General features: G+C 36.2%; 1 protein-coding gene across 1 annotated transcript; it reads left to right on the forward strand.

The window, feature by feature from the left end:
* Window positions 1–14363: 14363 nt before the first annotated feature.
* LOC101249054 (uncharacterized) lies at window positions 14364–16371 on the forward strand. Its single transcript, XM_010316059.3, has 4 exons — window positions 14364–14768; window positions 14862–15809; window positions 15899–16054; window positions 16123–16371. The coding sequence occupies exons 1-4, from the start codon at window positions 14364–14366 to the stop codon at window positions 16369–16371; spliced, it is 1758 nt and encodes a 585-aa protein (XP_010314361.3).
* The last annotated feature ends 3960 nt before the right edge of the window (window positions 16372–20331 follow it).

Consider the following 20331-nt stretch of genomic DNA (forward strand, 5'->3'; position numbering starts at 1 on the left):
ACGATTCAAGTGTTGGAGGATATGCTTCGTGCATGTGTGATGGAATTTGGTGGTCAGTGGGATAGCTTCTTACCCTTAGCGGATTTTTCATACAATAATAGCTATCACTCGAGCATTGATATGGCTCCATTTGAAGCATTGTATGGTAGGAGATGTAGGTCCCCCATTGGTTGGTTTGATGCGTTCGAGGTTAGACCTTGTGGTACTGATCTTCTGAGAGATTCAATGGAGAAGGTGAAATCTATTCAAGAAAAGCTTCTAGCGGCTCAAAGTAGACAGAAGGAGTATGCAGATCGGAAGGTTAGAGACTTGGAGTTTATGGAGGGTGAACAAGTCTTGCTGAAGGTTTCGCCCATGAAAGGGGTGATGCGGTTTGGTAAAAGGGGTAAGCTAAGTCCAAGGTACATTGGTCCCTTTGAAGTACTTAAGCGAGTAGGGGAGGTGGCTTATGAGTTAGCCTTGCCTCCAGGGCTGTCCGGAGTGCATCCGGTATTCCATGTGTCGATGTTGAAAAGATACCATGGGGATGGAAATTACATTATCTATTGGGATTCAGTTTTGCTTGATGAGAACTTGTCTTATGAGGAGGAACCTGTTGCCATTCTAGATAGAGAAATTCGCATGTTGAGATCAAGGGAGATTGCATCCATCAAAGTTCAATGGAAGAATCGACCCGTTGAAGAAGCCACTTGGGAGAAGGAGGCGGATATGCGAGAAAAATACCCACATCTGTTTACAGATTCAGGTACTCCTTTTCGCCCTTGTTTTCCTTCTTGTGATCGTTCGGGGACGAACGATGGATAAATTGGTATCTATTGTAACGACCTATTTAGTCGTTTTGAGCAACAGATTTTATCTCTGGAAAAATAGGGTGAGCCGACGGACCCAACGACGGACCATCGCAGGGTCTCATTTTAAAACACTTAGAAAAACTGAAAATTGGGTACTGAAAATCGACTCTCTGAACTTCGTAACGAAATGGCAGGACGGACCGTCACAGGTGTGATGGACCATCACAGACCCTTGGTGGAAATTTGGGTCTCTAAACTTTGCGACGACCTGCAGGACGGACCGTCGCAGGCACGACGGCCCGTCACAGGTTGCGCAATCCCAGTCCGGGTCGGATTTCTTTATACGTTTTAAGGGACGTTTTTGACTATTCCTGCTTTAATTATAAGGTTAGTGGGTTAATGTTAATAAGTCTAATTACTTGAGGGTTAAAAGAGGTAACCTTAAGTTAATTAGTGGGTTATTATTGCCATCTTTTACACTTTATTATATGTTAATTAGGGTAAAAGAAAGAGGGTTTGGATAAGAAAAATAGAAAGAACAAAGAGAAAACAGAAAAAGAAAGAGAAACGAAGAGGATAGCAAGGATTTTGAGAAGATAACTTGTTGATCGCAATTTTTCGGTGGAGGTAGGTTATGGTTTCTCTTAGAATATTCGTAGTAAACTCTTACTAGAGAATGATATGTATTGATAATATTGTAAACCCGGCTATGTGCTTAATTGTATGCTTGCATGAATGTAATTATATATTTGTGATTATATTAAGCATGATGAAGTTATTGTATCCCAAATCTTGATAAAAACCTAATCTCTTTTTAATGATGATGCCTTGGTAAGGGAGGAGGCTTGATGAACTAAAGTAATGAGATTGATGATGCCTTGGTAAGAAAGAAGGCTTGATGAATTGATGGAAGGAGATTAGGGGATCGGGTGTCACGAACCAACACGTAGTATTAGGGGATTGGGTGTCACGAACCGACACGTAGAATTAGGGGATCGGGTGTCACGAACCGACACGTAGTATTAGGGGATCGGGTGTCACGAACCGACACGTAGTATTAGGGGATCGGGTGTCACGAACCAACACGTAGTATTAGGGGATCGGGTGTCACGAACCGACACGTAGATTTAGGGGATCGGGTGTCACGAACCGACACGTAGTATTAGGGGATCGGGTGTCACGAATCGACACATAGTATTAGGGGATCGGGTGTCACGAACCGACACGTAGTATTAGGGGATCAGGTGTCACGAACCGACACGTAGATTTAGGGGATCGGGTGTCACGAACCGACACATTGATTTAGGGGATCGGGTGTCACGAACCGACACATAGATTTAGGGGATCGGAGTGTCACGTACCGACACAAGAGGATTAATGAATATTGAGGGAGCGGAGTGTCACGTACCGACACAAGAGAAATAAAGATAATGAATCTTGAAAGATGTTAATATACTCAATCTAATGAACATGATTCCCAAATGAGTATGGTATCGAGGCTTGAGTCCTCATGTGTGAACTTGACGGTAATTGTTAATGATATAGTATTTGTTGTTGCTACATGTTGAGTATCATAGTTGATTTTATGATATTACTTGGTATATATATTGATTTCTATTTTGAGTTGGCCGATGATATCTACTCAGTACCCATTTTTTGTACTGACCCCTACTTTTATGTTCTCTTCTTGTTTATTTGTGGAGTGCAGCAAACGTGCCATCGTCTTCAACTCAACAGTAATTCAAGCCAGTCTTACTACATCGGAAATTCAGGGTGAGCTAATGCTTCTAGCTTTGACTGGATCTTCTTCTTCAAGTCTTGATGCCTTGAACTTCCGGCATGGACTAGCTTCTTATGTATTTTTAGCTTCTTAGAAGGTCTTAGAATTGGTAGTTTAAAGTAGATGTTCTTGTGGTGATGACTTCCAGATTTTGGGAAACAATAGTTATTGAATTGGTTTTTATTAATGAGTTTAAGTCTTCCGCATTACTTTCTGTTGATATTATATTTAAATGTTAAGGTTTAGATTGGTTGGTTCGCTCACATAGGAGGGTAAGTGTGGGTGCCAGTCGCGGCCCGGATTTGGGTCGTGACAAGTCAGGCCTAGGGTCCGCTCAATTCCATCAATGGTCTTCGAGTTCCGGCCACACCCAGGGTGTAGTCTCGGAGTATGAAAAACTTAGTATTAGATCTAAAAGTTCAAGAGTCCTAAGGATTCTATGAAGACGTGTCTATAGAGTCATAGTTAATCGTGTGAAGTGTGTCACATCTATAATTAAAAGGCTACATTATTTGGGAATTTCTTCACTTCTTTCATATTCCTTTCGGGTGTTAGAGTTTATCTCTAAAAAGATTCCCTATAACACGTGTTTGAGCGTGTTTTAGATAATAAGGATTCCACAAAGAGAAACAATAGGTTGTCCAATTAGAAGGAAACGTTAAGGAACAAGTGGTACCCAATGCACCTGAAGTTCAATCCCAAAGAGAAGTCACTAATGCTGAATTCAGAGAGGCAATTAGGATGTTGAGTCAGGCTGCGGAAAATCAGGTTGGTCAACAAAGAGTAGCTCGACAATAAGAGAGTTACCTAGTTGTTTATCAACTCAAAGGTATAGCTAAAACATGTGTCACGACCGGGGAGCACCCCTAGTCGTAACTGGTGTCTTCGTCCTCGAAGAAGACTTAGACTAGACCTTAGCAATCACCATTACACATCATAGGTCAAAAATGCGGAAAATTTAAAACTTTTATATATATATTGAGGTATACATAGACCTCTCGCTTATATATACATATAGAGTTTACTTAGACTCCTCGCATAGGAATCTTACATAGCCTTCTCGTTTAGACAACATAAACAACACATAAGGATTTAGTCTAATAATATGTCTCAGAGTAAACCATCTAAATGAAGTAGAACATTCGGGCATAACCCTTATACAAAATCCATAGTTGCCACATTGGGTTTACAATAATATCTTCAACAAAGAAAGAAATGAATGTATTTAGACTATAGAAATCCTACTAGGGTAGATTAAAAGGAGACATCCTCAAACTTGGAGGACTCACTAACTACTTGGAGGAAGAAGTCCAAATATCCTCGCAAAGTGGCCTAGAAGATCTTCAATGGACTGAACCTACAATGCTGGTTGAAAAGGGAAGAGATATGGGTTAGTACAAAACACATGAACTAAGTATGGATCTTATACATAAAATAATTAATGCATGACAAAAGGTACAACTTAGTAAAACCCATGGATTATGTTCGATAACTCAATATCGAAATATATAGCATGTTATAAGTCAACACAACATGATATTAACCCAACACATAAGACACCTAAATCAATACTTGTGCAATGTCAAGAATAGACCCCCATAACCATATCCAATGCTAAGCATCACATTAAGTCACTTACAACATGCAACAACATAGTCTGATATTTTATCATAACATGCTTGATTCATAAGTTTATATAAAACTTAACATACATAAAATGTGACAAACTTAATCATACAAACTCACTACTAGAACCATCCCTTAGGGTCTTACATGTGCAATGATTAAGAGAAGTCCCATATTCTCCCTCACCCTTTGTATTAACCTTTAAGACAAGTCCTAATAATTTTCCACATACTTGAGTTATTTATTTACCTTATCTCATTAGAGAAAGTAGTATACTAACCGACATGAGACCATGTGAGCTACAAGGAATCCGGTGTTCTCCTCCCACATCAAAAAGAGAGGATTAAAACTTGCCTAAGTTGTAGCCGTTGTTAAATATCTATCTAGGTGGATCCACTAAGATATATTCCTATGTGGGCACATAGTTAAGGGTCCAGGAGATTTTTGCTAGAAACATTTACTTGCTAAAAGTGGAGGTTTCCATCTCATAAGACAACACATAACTTGGGAATATAGACTCACTAAACATTATGAAACCCATATGGTGTCAGACTTACTAAACGTGAGACCTTCATCTTATTTTCATACTCTTTCAGTGCTAAGCACTTATTCCCTTAAGTAGTCATCATAATTATCGTACAAGATCACATTAGCATCCCCTAGACTCCTATGTGAACATTTCATCATAATAGATCATAGGAATTCATAAGTGAGAAATACCTTTTCACTTTAAGAAACCACATACAAGTGAGTAATCCTTTCACTCAACACTTTATCATAATCTCAATAAATTACTTTTGATCATATAATAATTATATCTAAACATACTTGCATACATCACCAATTCAATAGTTTAGGGATAAGGATAAGGAATACTTTTTATCAACATCACAAATCTTAGACATAAAAGCATTACAATCTAAGTAAATTATACTTCATAATTGAATACAAGAAAAATCAATCTTCATACCTTATTGCCCTTTCACTGTCTTCATACTTCAATTACGAAGATTTATATAGCCAATGCATAAACAAAGTAAATTCAAGAAGTAAAACATATAAATTACTATTCTATATATTCACATAGTCATCTTATTTCACAATTACTATAGAATTACAAGGAAAAATGAATGTAGGGAAGACCAAGGGTTCAAAGGGGCAATCTTAAATGATTAAATACAATTGACCGTTAATACATAGTTAAACAATGATAAAATACTATAATTCATTACAATTGAATAACAATTTTTGTTTGAAAAGAGAACCCACGTCTAGATTGAAAACCTAGTTTCGGGGAAGTTGAAAATCATCTTTTAAATGGCCTCTTTGGGAAAGGAATCCCCATAGTGAAATAAACCATACCTTAGTTATGACATTTCCACGATTTGAAGTGAACTTGGTGAATTTTTCCTAGACTTGAAGCTCTAGTGTTCTTCAGTAGAGGTAGAAGTTTGGGATGAGGGAAACTAGAGAGATGTTAGAGAGATGTTAGTTTTTGTGAAATAATGGAGTGTTAGGTTAGTAAATGAGTTGGAAAACTTTATACTATCCTCAACTAACATAATAAATCCACCCTAATCCCCTAATTAATTACCTAACGACTTAACTAACCAACCTCTAACTAAGAAAATTAAACAATATAGTCGGCCCCCCAAACTATGACTCCTTGTCTATGCCTTGTAGCTCAGTCGACAGCCCTGTACTACACCGGTGTCGTTTGCAAAAGAGAGTGTGTTTTTGTAACACTATTGAGAAGTGTCTAAGGCTGGACCTACGAATCCATCAGCAGGCCAAATTGACATCTTTTGGTCAAATGCAAGGGTTCCTTCTAATGACCATCATGGTGGTCCTTAGGGGGCCGTACCCAGACGTTTCAACCCTAAAAACACTCTAATACATATTTATTACCATTTAACCAAATTTCACTAATTTACAATTCTTAAAACCCCATAAAACATGTTAAGGAAAGCTTACACACATTTAACAATCCTCCAGACGTCATGGTCGTTTCTTATCGTTTTGACTTTAACACTTCCCACTTAGTTTAAATACAAAATTTTAGGCTTATTAACAATGTTTCTAGTCTTAGTTCATATAGTCAGGATCTATACCAAGTCATAGACATTTGGAGTGTTACATTATCCCTCCCCCCACCGAGGAAGATTCGTCCTCGAATGACACTAAAATCTTTTTGTGGAGAGAAGATGAATCAAGACTAGTAGACCAACAAACAAAAACATAAAAAATATAAAACCATTATGAGTCACAACCCATATGAGTAATTTACAACTGAAATCAACAAATAACCATGACATTTCACATCGCAACTCAAAAGTCAACCTACCATATATAAGAGCTCAATTTAACAACATGAGGAATTACTTTATCATTGTCAACATGAACTCAATCATAAAATCAAGAGTCACTTATGCAAAAACTTCCTTCATGTCACATTAAACATTCTCAATACCATTACATGAAAACAACAATAGACAAAAGCACAAATAGGTGCAAGTTAACAAACGAGCATATTTACATGTTAACCCATCCTAGAATACCTTTATCATAATTATGCACATATTAGTAAATCAAGTCAAATCAAAATTATTAATTAGTTCATTTTAAGATGATTACTTTCTCAACTTTGTCTAGAATTTTTAGGAAAGAAATGAGGATAACGGGACTTTATGTAATCCTTAGCCTCCCATGTTGCTTCCTTAACTAAGTGATTCTACAATAGGACTTTTACGGAGACCACCTCCTTGTTCCTCAACTTCTTCACTTGGCGATCTAGAATTTTAACTGGAACCCTTTCATAGGACAGGTTCTCATCTACACCTAACCCTTCAAAAGGGAGAATGGATACCTGATCACCTATACACGTCTTAAGCATAGAGACATAAATTACGGGGTAAAAGCAGGGCCATGGAAATACTTGAATGGTAAGTATATTATAAGAGAACTCAATCAACATTAGGTGATCATCCAAGGTTCCCTTGAAACCCATAACACAAGCTCTTATCATATCCTCTAGGGTTTAAATGGTATGATCCGCTTGACCATCCGTTTGAGGATGAAAAGTGGTGCTAAATTTCACTGTCCTTGTACTAACTAATCTATCCTAATCCACTAATTAGTATCCTAACGACTTAAATAAATAACCTCTAACTAAGAAAATTAAACAATATAGTCAGCCCCCCAAACTACGACTTCGCGTCTATGCCCCGTAGCTCAGTCGACGACCCTGTACTACACAGGTGTCGTTTGCAAAAGAGAGTGGGTTTTTGTAACCCTTTTGAAAAGTGGCTAAGGCTGGACCTACGACTCCATCAACGGGCCAAATTGAGATCTTTTGGGTTGTCCTTGGGGGGTCGTACCCGGATGTTTCGACCCTAAAAGCACACTTTATTTCATATTTAGTACCATTTGACTGAATTTCATTAAGTACGAATTTTAAAACCCCATGAAACATGCCAAGGCACTCTTGCAAACATTTCAGAATCTTCCAGACGTCATGGTCGTTTTTTAACGTTTTGACTTTAAAACTTCCCACTTAGTTTAACTACATTATTTTAGGCTTATTAACAATGTTTTGAATCATAGTTCATATTGTTAGGCTCTACACAAAGTCATAGATTTTCGGAGTTTTACATTATCCCAGCCCTTAGGAACATTCATCCTCGAATAACACTAAAATCTTTTTGTGGAGAAAGGATGAATCAAGACTAGTAGTCCAACCAACAACGTAAAAACATAAAACCATAATGAGTCACAACTCATATGGGTAATTTACAACTAAAATCAACACATAATCATGACAATTCACAAAACAACTCAAACCTTAAGTTACCACATATAAGAGCTCAATTTAACAACATGAGGAACTACCGTCTAATTTTAAATATGAACTCAATCATGACATCAACTGCCACTTATGCAAAAACTTCCTTCAAGGCACACTAAACATTCTCAATACCATTTCATGAAAACAACAATACACAAAATAAAAAATAAGTGCAAGTTAAACAAAAGAGCATATTGACATGTTAACCCATCTTAGCATGAACCTTTCTCATAATTATGAATATATTACTAAATCAAGACAAATCAACATTATTAATTAGTTAATATTAAGAAGATTACTACCTCAACTTTTGCTAGAATTTTGAGAAAAGAGATAAGGATAGCGGGAATTCATGTCGGCCTCGACCTCTCATGTTACTTCATCAACTAAATGATTTCACCATAGGATTTTTACGGAGACAACCTCCTTGTTGCTTAACATCTTGACTTAGCAGTCTAGAACTTTCACGGGAACCCTTTCATAGGAAAGATTCTCATCTACACCTAACCTTTCAATAGGGAGAATGGATACGGGATCAGCAAATACACTTCTTAAGCATGGAGACATGAAATACGGGGTAATCCAAGGCCATGGAAATGCTTGAATAGGAATTATTATAATAAGATAACTCAATCAACATTAGGTGATAATTCCAAATCTCCTTAAAATCCATAACACAAGCCCTTATCATATACTCTAGGGTTTGAATGGAACGCTTCGGTGGACCATCTGTTTTAGGATGAAAAGTAGTTCTGAGTTTCACCTTCCTTATACTAACTTAATTAATCAACCCTTATCCCCTAACTAATAACCTAACGACTTACCTAACTAACCTCAAACTTAGAGAATTAGGTAGTAATGTCGACCCCCCAACATAGGACTCCCCGTCTACGCCCCGTAGATCAGTCGACAACCCTGTACTACAGAGATGTCTTTTGATAATGAGAATGGGTATTTGTACCACTTTTGAAAAGTGGCTAAGGCTTGACGTATGACTCGATCAACGGGCCAAATTGACATCTTTTGGTCAAATGCAAGGGTCCCCTCCATGGACCCTTAGGGTGGTCCTTGGGGGTCGTACCCGGATGTTTCGATCCTAAACACAATCTAATACATATTTATTACCATTTCACAAAATTTCCCTAATTTACGATTCTTAAAGCCCCATGAAACATGTCAAGGAACGCTTGCACCCATTTCACAATCTTTCGAACGTCATGATTGTTTCTTAAAATTTTGACTTAAACACTTCCCACTTAGTTTAAATACATTATTTTGGGCTTATTAACAATGTTTTGAGTCTTAATTCATATAGTCATGCACTAGACCAAGTCATAGACTTTAAGAGTGTTACATTATCCCCCCACCCACCCCACCGCACCAACCCTTAGGAACATTCGTCCTTGAATGACTCTAAAATCTTTTTTTGGAGAGAGGATGAATTAAGAACAGTGGCCCAACAAACAACTACATACACAACATAAAACCATTATGAGTCACCGCCCATATGAGTAACTTAAAACTCAAATCAACACATAACCATGACATTTCACATCGCAACTCAAAACTTAACTTACCATATATAAGAGCTCAATTTAACAACATGAGGAACTACTTTATCATTGTAAACATGAAATCAATAATAACGTCAAGATTCACATATGCAAAAACTACCTTCAAGGCAGAGTAAACATGCTCAATACTATTTCATGAAAAAAAAGCAATACACAAAACCACAAATAAGTGCAAGTTAAGGAAATGAGCATATTTACATGTTAACTCATCGTAGCATTAACCTTTATCATAATCATGCACATATTAGTAAATAAAGCCAAATCAACATTATTAATTAGTTCATTTTAAGAAGATTACTACCTCAACTTTGGCTAGAATTTTGAGGAAAGAGATGAGGATAGCGGGACTTCATGTCGGGCGCAGCCTCCCTTGTTGCTTCCTCAACTAAGTGATTCCACCATAGGAATTTTACGAAGACCACCTCCTTGTTCCTCAAATTTTTGACTTGGAGATCTAGAAATTTCACCGCAAACCTTTCATAGGAAAGGTTCTCATCTATACTATCCTTCAATAGGGAGAATGGATTCAGGATCAACAATACACTTCTTAAGCATAGAGACATAAAATACGGGGTAAACCAAGGCCATGGAAATACTTCTATGGTAACTATTATTGTAAGAAAACTCAATCAACATTAGGTGATCGTCCCAACTTCCCTTAAAATACATAACAGAAGCTCTTATCATATCCTCTATGGTTTGAATTTTACACTCCGCTTGACCATACGTTTGAGAATGACAAGCGATGAGAAGCTTCACTTTCCTTATACTTACTTAATTACTCAAGAAAAATACCCTAATTAATTATGTAACGACTTTACTAACTATTCTCTAACTTAGAAAATCAGGCAGTATAGTCGACCCTCCAACCCACGATTCCCCGTCTACGTCCCGTAGATCAGTCGACAAGCATGTACTACACCGGCGGCATTTGCGAAAGAGAGTGGATTTTTGGACCACCTTTGAAAAGTGTTTACGGCTGGACCTACGACTCCATCAACGGACCAAATTGTCATTTTTTTGTTAAATGCAATAGTCCTCTCCAACGACCCTTAGGGTAGTCCTTGGGGGGTCGTACCCGGACGTTTTGATCCTAAACACACTTTATTTCATATTTAATACCACTTTACCAAATTTCACTAAGTTATGATTCTTAAAACCCCATGAAACATGCCAAGGAACACTTGCACATATTTCACAATCCTCCAGAAATCATGGTCGTTTTTTAACTTTAACACTTCCCACTTAGTTTAAATACATTATTTTAGGCTTATTAATAATGTTTTGAGTCTTAGTTTATATAGTCTAGCTAGACAATGTCATAAGCTTTCGGCGTGTTACATTATCCCCTCCCCCCTTAGGAAGATTCGTCCTCGAATTACACTAAAATCTTTTTTGTGGAGAAAGGATGAATCAAAACTAGTAGCCCAACCAACAACAATATAAAAAACATAAAACCATTATGAGTTACATCCCATATGGGTAAATTACAACTGATATCAACACATAACCATGACATTTCACTTCGCAACTCAAAACTCAAGTTACCACATATAGGATCTCAATTTAACAACATGAGGGACTACCTTCTCATTGGCAACCTGAACTCATTTATAACATCAAGAGTTACATCTATCAGACGTGGTGTATGCGCATCGACTGGGCAACATTGGTCGTGGCTTGCATGAGAAGAGACGTCGGCCAATGACATTCTGCATCAACCAAGGTCATAAGACATTTGACGTTGTTTTTGCACATTTGGATAGAAATATCGGACAACGACATGCATCATCACCCAAGGATATGCATTCATAATCCATGACATGTATGGATCTGTCACATCTGCGGAGCACCCCTTAGAATTTAAATGGTGTACTTGACCTCTCGGAGGTCTTATACGATCCCATAGGTATCATTCATCGCATTGTCATAGGTAAATCTAGCGGAAAATTTAAAACTTTCTTAGCACATCATATGCTAGACCATTAATTCATACATATATATACATACATATATATATATATATATATATATATTTATTATATCATCATACATATTTAAAGACTTTAGTCTATTTTTCCATCCTAGACTCAATAATAGTTATGAAATAGTCATTTGTGGAGGAACATGTACTATCTACAATAAGACTACTGTTACTTCGCCATATTGTTTGTGAGTATTTACGCATTCATTCATGTAAATATACATCTAGAACTTGTCATATATGTCAAATATTAAACGTGGTGTTGAAATTAGGCAAAAGTATTCATTACACCCCTGGACTTGAAGCTTTTTATACAATGTACACCTAAACTCTTTTTTTGTTTTAATTACCCCCCTGAACTTTCTTATTCATCCTACACGTACACCTTTTCTGTCCACTCAATATGATCGTGTCTACACGCGCACGACACGTAGATAAATAATTTACCACCTAGATAAATAATTTGCCACCTAGATAATTATTATGTTATCTAGATAATGCTGACCTTCAAATGTAAACTTCTGAAAGAAGCTTCTCGATTTTCTCTGAACCTCTCTTTGATCTTCCCTAAACCTATCTTTAATCTTCCCTAAACCTCTCTTTGATCTTCCCTAAACCTCTGACGAAAGTGTAATCGACAAAGTAACGAGTAGATTTATGCCATTAGAGAGTTCGTGAAGTGTTTGGTCGATTTTCTCTAAACCTATCTTTGATTTTCCCTAAATCTCTCTTTGATTTTCTCTAAAACTCTTACGAAAGTGTAATCGACAAATTAACGAGTAGATTTGGCAAGTGTATTCGACAAAGTAATGGTAGATTTGTGCCAGTTGCAGTTCGTGAAGTGTTTGGTCGTTTTTCTTTGGATCTTGTCTGAAATTGTGTCTACAAGTAAGTGATTATCCACTCGATTTCGCGTAGTCTTGATGTATTGTTGTCTGTTTTCTTTACTTTTTCATACATATTTTGCCTATTTTGCCTATTTCATTTAATGTTTCGCCATAGTTTCTGATTGAGTTTCTGATTAGGGGTCTAATACTTTTCAACTAGAATTTTCACTTAATGAATGTATTATTATGAAGCTTTTTACCTTATTCATGCATGAAATTTAGGATTTTTGGTAAAATTAAGGTGTTAAGTATTAGGGTTTCTTGTATTGTTAAATGGTGGGGTATTTTATAATTGGCAGCCTTTATAATTTGTTTAAGTATATTGTGTGGGATGCCTATTGTATGTTGTTGAGTAAACATCTACTGTCCTAAGTACCAATTGTTGCTTATGTTTTAGTGTTATTATATATGTTTCAATTTTGTTGCTTGCATTGTACAATATACTAATTATTATTGTGGTTATAGGTTGACACTATAACTAATAAGTACCTCAATTTAAGGTTCAAATTTGGGGGTATGTTGGTGACTGAGATAGGTCCTGTATATGTTGGGGGTAGGACTCAATATGTAGACAATGTGGATGAAGATCATTTATCAATTCCTAAATTTGCAGATTATGCTAAGTCTTTTGGGATTAGTAAGTTAGGAAAAACATATGCAGCTCCATCTCTAGGGGGTGATTTGGTGGAATTGAAAAATGACATGGACATTTGTAGCATTGCATTATTTATGCATGATGGGGACACAATAGATATTTATGTGTATGATAACACTATTCTGGATGATGTGGGTCCCAGTGAAGGTCAAATTAGTCAATCTTTAAGTCAAGTTGTTGAGTCTTTTAATTCACATGGGGAATCTCTAACTGCACAACCAAAAAAATCAGATCTAGGTTTAGGTTCCTCTTTTTCCTTTCCAGCTACTGAAAGACTTGAAAATGATGGGATTGCAAGGGTCGAACAAGAAATCCAACAAGAAAGTGATGATGATTGTTCTTCAATAGATTGGACTGATACTGAAGAAGAAGTTGAACCAACTATCCAACAAGGAACAAAACCTTCTATTCAACAAGAAATTGAGCCAATTACCCAAGAAAATGCAGAGGAAGACATAGACAGTGATTCTATCTGTTCTGACCAGTCTATTGACTATGGTAGTGATGTGCATGAGAAGTTGAGAATTGTTAAGGAAGATGTGAGAAAACTTAGAGAAAGTAGGAGGAGAAAGAAGAAGGAAAAACCAAAAGGTTTTTTATGTGAAGTTGGATTTGATGAAGGGTATGAGGATGTTGAAAAAGGGAAAAAGAATTTCAAGGGTAAGCTAACAGAGGATGAGCTATACTATGACAGTTCTGACTGTGATAGTTTTCAAAGTGATGAAGAAGAACCTGTTTCTGATGATGAACCTGAAGGAGGGAGCTTAAGGGGGAGAAAGAAGAGTAATAGGGTGGTATATGATTCTTCTTGTGATATTGTAATATGGCAGTGTGGTTTGATATTTGAAAGTGTAAAGCAATTTAGAGAGGCAGTTACAAAATATGCTATAAAAAAGGAGTTGAGTTAGATAAGTATGTGAATGAGAGTACTAGAGTGAGAGTGAAGTGTAAAAGTGGTTGTCCATGGCTGTTGTATGAAAGCAAGGAAGGAAGGAGTGGGAACTTTACTATCAAGACATACAATCCAAGGCACAAATGTACCAGGACCACCAATAATATTTTGTGTAATTAAAAGTTCTTATGCAAGTATCTGAAAGATAGGATTATTTCTCAACCTAGTATAAAAGGGTGAGAGATACAAGAATTGGTGAGGAAAGAGTTGAATGTTCATGTAAGCAAGGTAGTTTGTTTAAAAACAAGAAAAATTATTTTAAAGGAAATTATGGGAGATCATGTGGAAGAATTTAACAGAATCCTAGACTACAAGGATATGTTACTCCAAACAAATCCTGGTAGCACTTGTGTTGTGAATCTTAAAGATTCAGAATTAGGAAATGGGATGAAACAATTTCACTCTTTTTATATTTGTTTTGATGCTATGAAAAAGGGTTTTAAACAAGGATGCAGAAGATGTATAGGGCTAGATGGGTGTTTTCTAAAGGGAATTTGCGGGGGACAACTTTTGGTAGCAGTTGCTAAAGATGCAAACAACCAAATGTATCCAATAGCATGGGCAGTCATTGATACTGAAAGCAAGTTGACATGGAAATGGTTCATGACCATTCTGAAAGATGATCTTAATCTAGAAAATTGTTCCCACCTAACTATCATTAGTGATATGCAAAAGGTAATTGAATATCTTTCTTTTGTTTATGTTTCATGTAATTGCTAATTTAATTTGACTAAAATTTAACATGCTTTTTTTGCTTTGCAACTACAGGGACTAATAGCTGCTGTAGATGAACTATTTCAAGAATGTGAGCACATAATGTGTTCTAGACATATATTAGCAAATTGGTCACAAAACTTCAGAGGCTTAGAGAGAAGAAAGAAATTTTGGGCTTGTGCTAGATCAACATTTGAGGCACAATTTAAGTACAATATAAATGCCCTGTCCAAGCTGGGAATAGGTATTGTTGAATCTCTTATCAAATACAACAAGGAGACATGGTGTAAAGCTTTTATTCAAACATTTTCAAAGTGTGATAGCATAGATAACAACATGGCAGAGAGTTTCAATTCTTGGATCTTGGGACCTAGGAACAAGACCATTGTAACTATGTTGGAAGAAATTAGAGTTAAGATAATGAGTAGAGTGAGTAAGTCAAGAGCATTTGCTGAAACATGGACAGATGGAATATCTCCAATGGCAATGATGGTATTCAATACAAATGTAACAAGATCAATGCAGTGCAACATTGAATGGAATGGTGATGTTGGATTTGAAGTGTTAGAAGGGGTATACAAGCATACTGTGAACTTGGGTCAACAAAAATGTAGTTGCAGATCATGGGAATTAAAAGGCATCCCATGTGCACATGGTATAGCAGCAATGAACCACTTGAACATGGATGCATCACAAGCAATATCTAGTTGGTATAGAAAAGACACATATATGAAGACATATTCTCATTTTATTCAACCAGTCCCAAACATGGAAATGTGGCCTGAAAGTAGAAACCCAATGGTTGAACCACCTGAGGCAAGACAAATGCCTGGTAGGCCACCAAAGAATAGAAGAACAAAAATTGGTGAAGTGAGAAAAGCTGGAAAGTTGCCAAGAATGGGGACAGTAATGACATGTTCACTTTGCAAAGGACCAAATCATAACAAGAGAAATTGTCCAAAAAATCCTAAAACTAAGTCTACACCAACACCCACTCAAGAGGTACATTCATATTAATTTGCTTTTATAAATTATGTTAGATTACTTATTAAATTTAATGTCTTGTTGTGTTCTTTTTCCAATCATATTAGTCCACCACTGGAAAAAAGAGGGGTAGAGGTCATTATGAAAGAACAAGCACCAGTAAGACTGGTACAAGAAGAGGTGCAGGAAGTGGTTACAAGAAGAGGCCTAAAGTTGTTGGACAAGGTGTATTTGTTGCTGATACTGGATATACGTGTATTAATGTAAGTGTCTTATAAACTGTCAAAATTATATTTGTTTTCTAAATGTGAATCCCAAAATAACTATGTAGTTGATATTGCAGCAAGGATTGTCTAGCAGAAGGAGGGTTAATACTGGTGTGGTGAGTTCTGCACATGTGACAGGTGATATTGGTTTTAAACCTACCAAGGGACTGAAGTGGAAAGGCAAACAGGCCATGACTCAAAGACAACTTCAAGTCGAAAGTGTTGTGTGTCGTATTCAAACCAGATCAAAAGCTGATGGCATTCAAACAAGGTCACAAGCCAAAGGAAAATCACTCTCAAAGAAAACTTATTAGTTGTGTGGTTGTGGTGTCCAACCAAACTTGAAATAGTGTTTTATGTGGTTTTATGTGTTGATGAATCTATGGTTGTTCAAACAAACATAAAGTAATTACTGTTTTATGTTTTGCTAGTTAACTTAAGTTATTGTGGGTCTTGGTTGGTGCTTGTGTTGTTATTCAACTAACCTTAAAGTAGTGATTGTTTTATGTTTTGCTAGTTAACTTAAGTTATTGTGGTTGTTGGTTGAAACAATGAAACACTATGATGCTTCTTTTTTATGATCAAGAAAGCACTAGTTATGTTATGTTTGTTGCCTTAATGTTATTATTTCATGGTATCATAGTACCCATTACATGTAATTGTATTGATCAGCAAAAACAGCAAAAACATACATTAATAGAATACCAAACCAAACTAATCCACAAAATGAGTACCCTAGATCTGTTGAACAAGGAACACCAAACCAAACTAATAACAATTGCATTAAAAAAATCAACGACACACTAAATAAAAGAACAATATCACATTGCATATCAAACTAATACCCAAAATCAGTTTCAATATCCATTTGCACTTGAGTTGTTCTTCTTATTTGTTGGTTTTCTTGAACAAACCCAAAATTACAATATTCGCTTGGGTCGGAAATTCAGGATCATACCAATCGAAAAACTTACAAGAATTTCAAAATGAGGACTGCATTCATAAAATCAAAGTTAAAAAAATGAAATTGCATGATACGAACTTGTCAAATAAAAAGCAAAGAAGGAGTAACAATACATACCCCATAGTGTCTACAACCGAAAAATCTACGTCCGGAATTGTCATTTGTGCATGAAATTTTCAGAATTGGAGGAGCCCCACATAAACAAACAAGTCTCCTGCTATTGTTCATCAATTTAGCAATAACAATTAAAACAAAAAAAGTGAGAAAAATCTGAAATTTGAAAAGGGAGAAGGGATGAAGAAGAATAAATAGGTAGAGAATAGAGAGAGAGAAAATTTTAAAATAACCCAAATATTAAAGAAAAAATTAGATTTTTACTTATATTACCGTTGTAACTTTATGATGTGGCAAAAAATTATTGTCTTACGCGCCGTCTAGAGTTTGATTTCAGTTTCTATGCCAGGTGGACGGAAAAGGTGTACGTGTAGGATAAATAAGCAAGTTCAAGGGGGTAACTAAAAAAAATTTTAGGTGTACATTGTATAAAAAGCTTCAATCCTCCAGAAATCATGGTCATTTTTTAACTTTAACACTTCCCACTTAGTTTAAATACATTATTTTAGGCTTATTAATAATGTTTTGAGTCTTAGTTTGTATAGTCTGGATCTAGACCAAGTCATTAGCTTTCGGCGTGTTACATTATCCCGTCCCCCCTTAGGAAGATTCGTCCTCGAATTACACTAAAATCTTTTTTGTGGAGAAAGGATGAATCAAAACTAGTAGCCCAACCAACAACAATATAAACAACATAAAACCATTATGAGTTACATCCCATATGGGTAAATTACAACTCATATCAACACATAACCATGACATTTCACTTCGCAACTCAAAACTCAAGTTACCACATAGAGGATCTCAATTTAACAACATAAGGGACTACCTTCTAATTGTTAACCTGAACTCAATTATAACATCAAGAGTTACATCTATCAGACGTGGCGTATGCGCATCAACTGGGCAACATTGGTCGTGGCCTGCATGAGAAGAAATGTCGGCCAATGACATTCTGCATCAACCAAGGTCATAAGACATTTGACGTTGTTTTTGCACATTTGGATAGAAACATCGGACAACGACATGCATCATCACCCAAGGATATGCATTCATAACCCATGACATGTATGGATCTGTCACATCCGCGGAGCACCCCCTAGAATTTAAATGGTGTACTTGACCTCTCGGAGGTCTTATACGAGCCCATAAGTATCATTCATCGCATTGTCATAGGTAAATCTAGCAGAAAATTTAAAACTTTCTTAGCACATCATATGCTAGACCATTAATTCATATATATATATATATATATATATATATATATATATGCATATTTAAAGATCTAGTCTATTTTTCCATCCTAGACTAAATAATAGTTATGAAATAGTCATTTGTGGAGGAACATGTACTGTCTACAATAAGACTACTGTTACTTCGCCATATTATTTGTGAGTATTTACGCATTCATTCATGTAAATATACATCTAGAACATGTCATATATGTCAAATATTAAACGTGGTGTTGAAATTATTTAAGGTGATCAAGGCCTTCTTGTATAAACTCGTACATCATATTGTATACATTCCTTTACATTCTCCCTAGCCAGTCTTTTTCGAGCCTATTTCTTTGACAACCATATATATACCCTAATTCTCTTTTATTGATTAGCCTTACATTTGATTTAAAAGTCATTTATGAATCTTGAGTTAAAAGACTTAGATATGTAGAAACTTGCTTCAAGGCGCATTAAACATGCTCAATACCATTTCATGAAAACATTAATGCACAAAATCACAAATAAGTGCAAGTTAAGCAAATAAGCATATTTACACGCTAACCCATCCTAGAATGAACCTTTATCATAATTATGCATATATTAGTAAATCAGGTCAAATCAACATTATTAATTAGTTCATTTTAAGAGGATTACTACCTCAACTTTGTCATGAATTTTGAGGAAAGAGATGAGGATAGCGGGACTTCATGTCGGCCTCAGCCTACCATGTTGCTCGCTCAACTTGGTATTTCCACCATAGGACTTTTACGGAGACCAACTCCTTGTTCCTTAACATATTGACTTGGTGATCTAGAATGTTCACCGGAACCCATAGAAATGGTTCTCATCTAGACTTAACCCTTCAATAGGGAGAATTGATACGGGATCACCAATACACTTCTTAATCATGGGAACATGAAATATGGGGTAAACAGTGGCTAGTTCACCATTGTAACTCCATCTCATAAACCACCTTCTCAAACCGTTTCACTATCTCATAATGACCCACATACCAGGGATGAAGCTTCCTTTTTTAAAAAATCTCATCACGCCTTTCGTGGGTGAAATTTTTAAACACACATGGTTCCTCACTTCAAATTCAAGATCTCCTCTTCTATAATCGGCATAAGATTTTTACCGACTATAGGTCGTTTTCAACCTATCTCTTGTCATCTGAACCTTCTCTAAGGTCTCTTATATCATCTCTGGATGAAAGAGTGAAGACTCCCCTACCTCAAACAACCCAACCAGAGTCCGACACCTCCTACCATATAGTGCTCCAAAATGGGCAATGGAAATACTTGAATGGTAACTATTACTATAATATAACTCAATCAACATTAGGTGATCATCCCAACTTCCCTTGAAACCATAACACAAGCTCTTAGAATATCCTCTAGGGTTTGAATGGTACTCTCCACTTGACCATCCTTTTAAGGATGAAAAGCGGTGCTAAGTTACACTTGATTACCTAACCCTTTTTGAAAAGACCTCCAAAAACTAGAGGTTAATTGGGAACCTCTATCCAAAATGATGAACAAAAAAATACATGCAAACTCACAATCTCGTCAAGGTACAACCTTTCATACTCTTCCGCCGAATACATAAACTTAATGGAAATAAAGTGAGCAGATTTCGTCAACATATAAACAATAACCAATATTGAGTCATTTTTCCTACATGTACTACTCAAACCTACTATGAAGTCCATATTAATTTATTTCCACTATCAAGTATGAAAATATATTACTTGAGTCAAACCACTAGTCTTTTGATGCTCGATCTATAGTTGTTGACAGTTTGGGAACCTAGCCACAAATTCCATATGTCCCTTTTAAAACCTTTCCACCAGTGGACTTTATGATGATCACTATACATTTTGGAGGCACTCAGATGAATAGAATATCGGAACCCATGAGCTTCTTCTAAATTTTACCTCTTAAGTTATTGACATCTGGTACAAATAATCTACCTTG

The sequence above is a fragment of the Solanum lycopersicum genome, chromosome 12 (assembly GCF_036512215.1).
Source record: "Solanum lycopersicum chromosome 12, SLM_r2.1".
NCBI classification, from domain to species: domain Eukaryota; kingdom Viridiplantae; phylum Streptophyta; class Magnoliopsida; order Solanales; family Solanaceae; genus Solanum; species Solanum lycopersicum.

Excerpts from the sequence above, each read along its gene's own strand:
- LOC101249054 (XM_010316059.3), top strand. The coding sequence starts at position 14,364 with ATGGGAGATCATGTGGAAGAATTTAACAGAATCCTAGACTACAAGGAT. Across the intron at positions 14,769-14,861 it reads TCATTAGTGATATGCAAAAG|GGACTAATAGCTGCTGTAGA; the intron begins GTAATTGAATAT and ends TTGCAACTACAG. Across the intron at positions 15,810-15,898 it reads CACCAACACCCACTCAAGAG|TCCACCACTGGAAAAAAGAG; the intron begins GTACATTCATAT and ends CAATCATATTAG.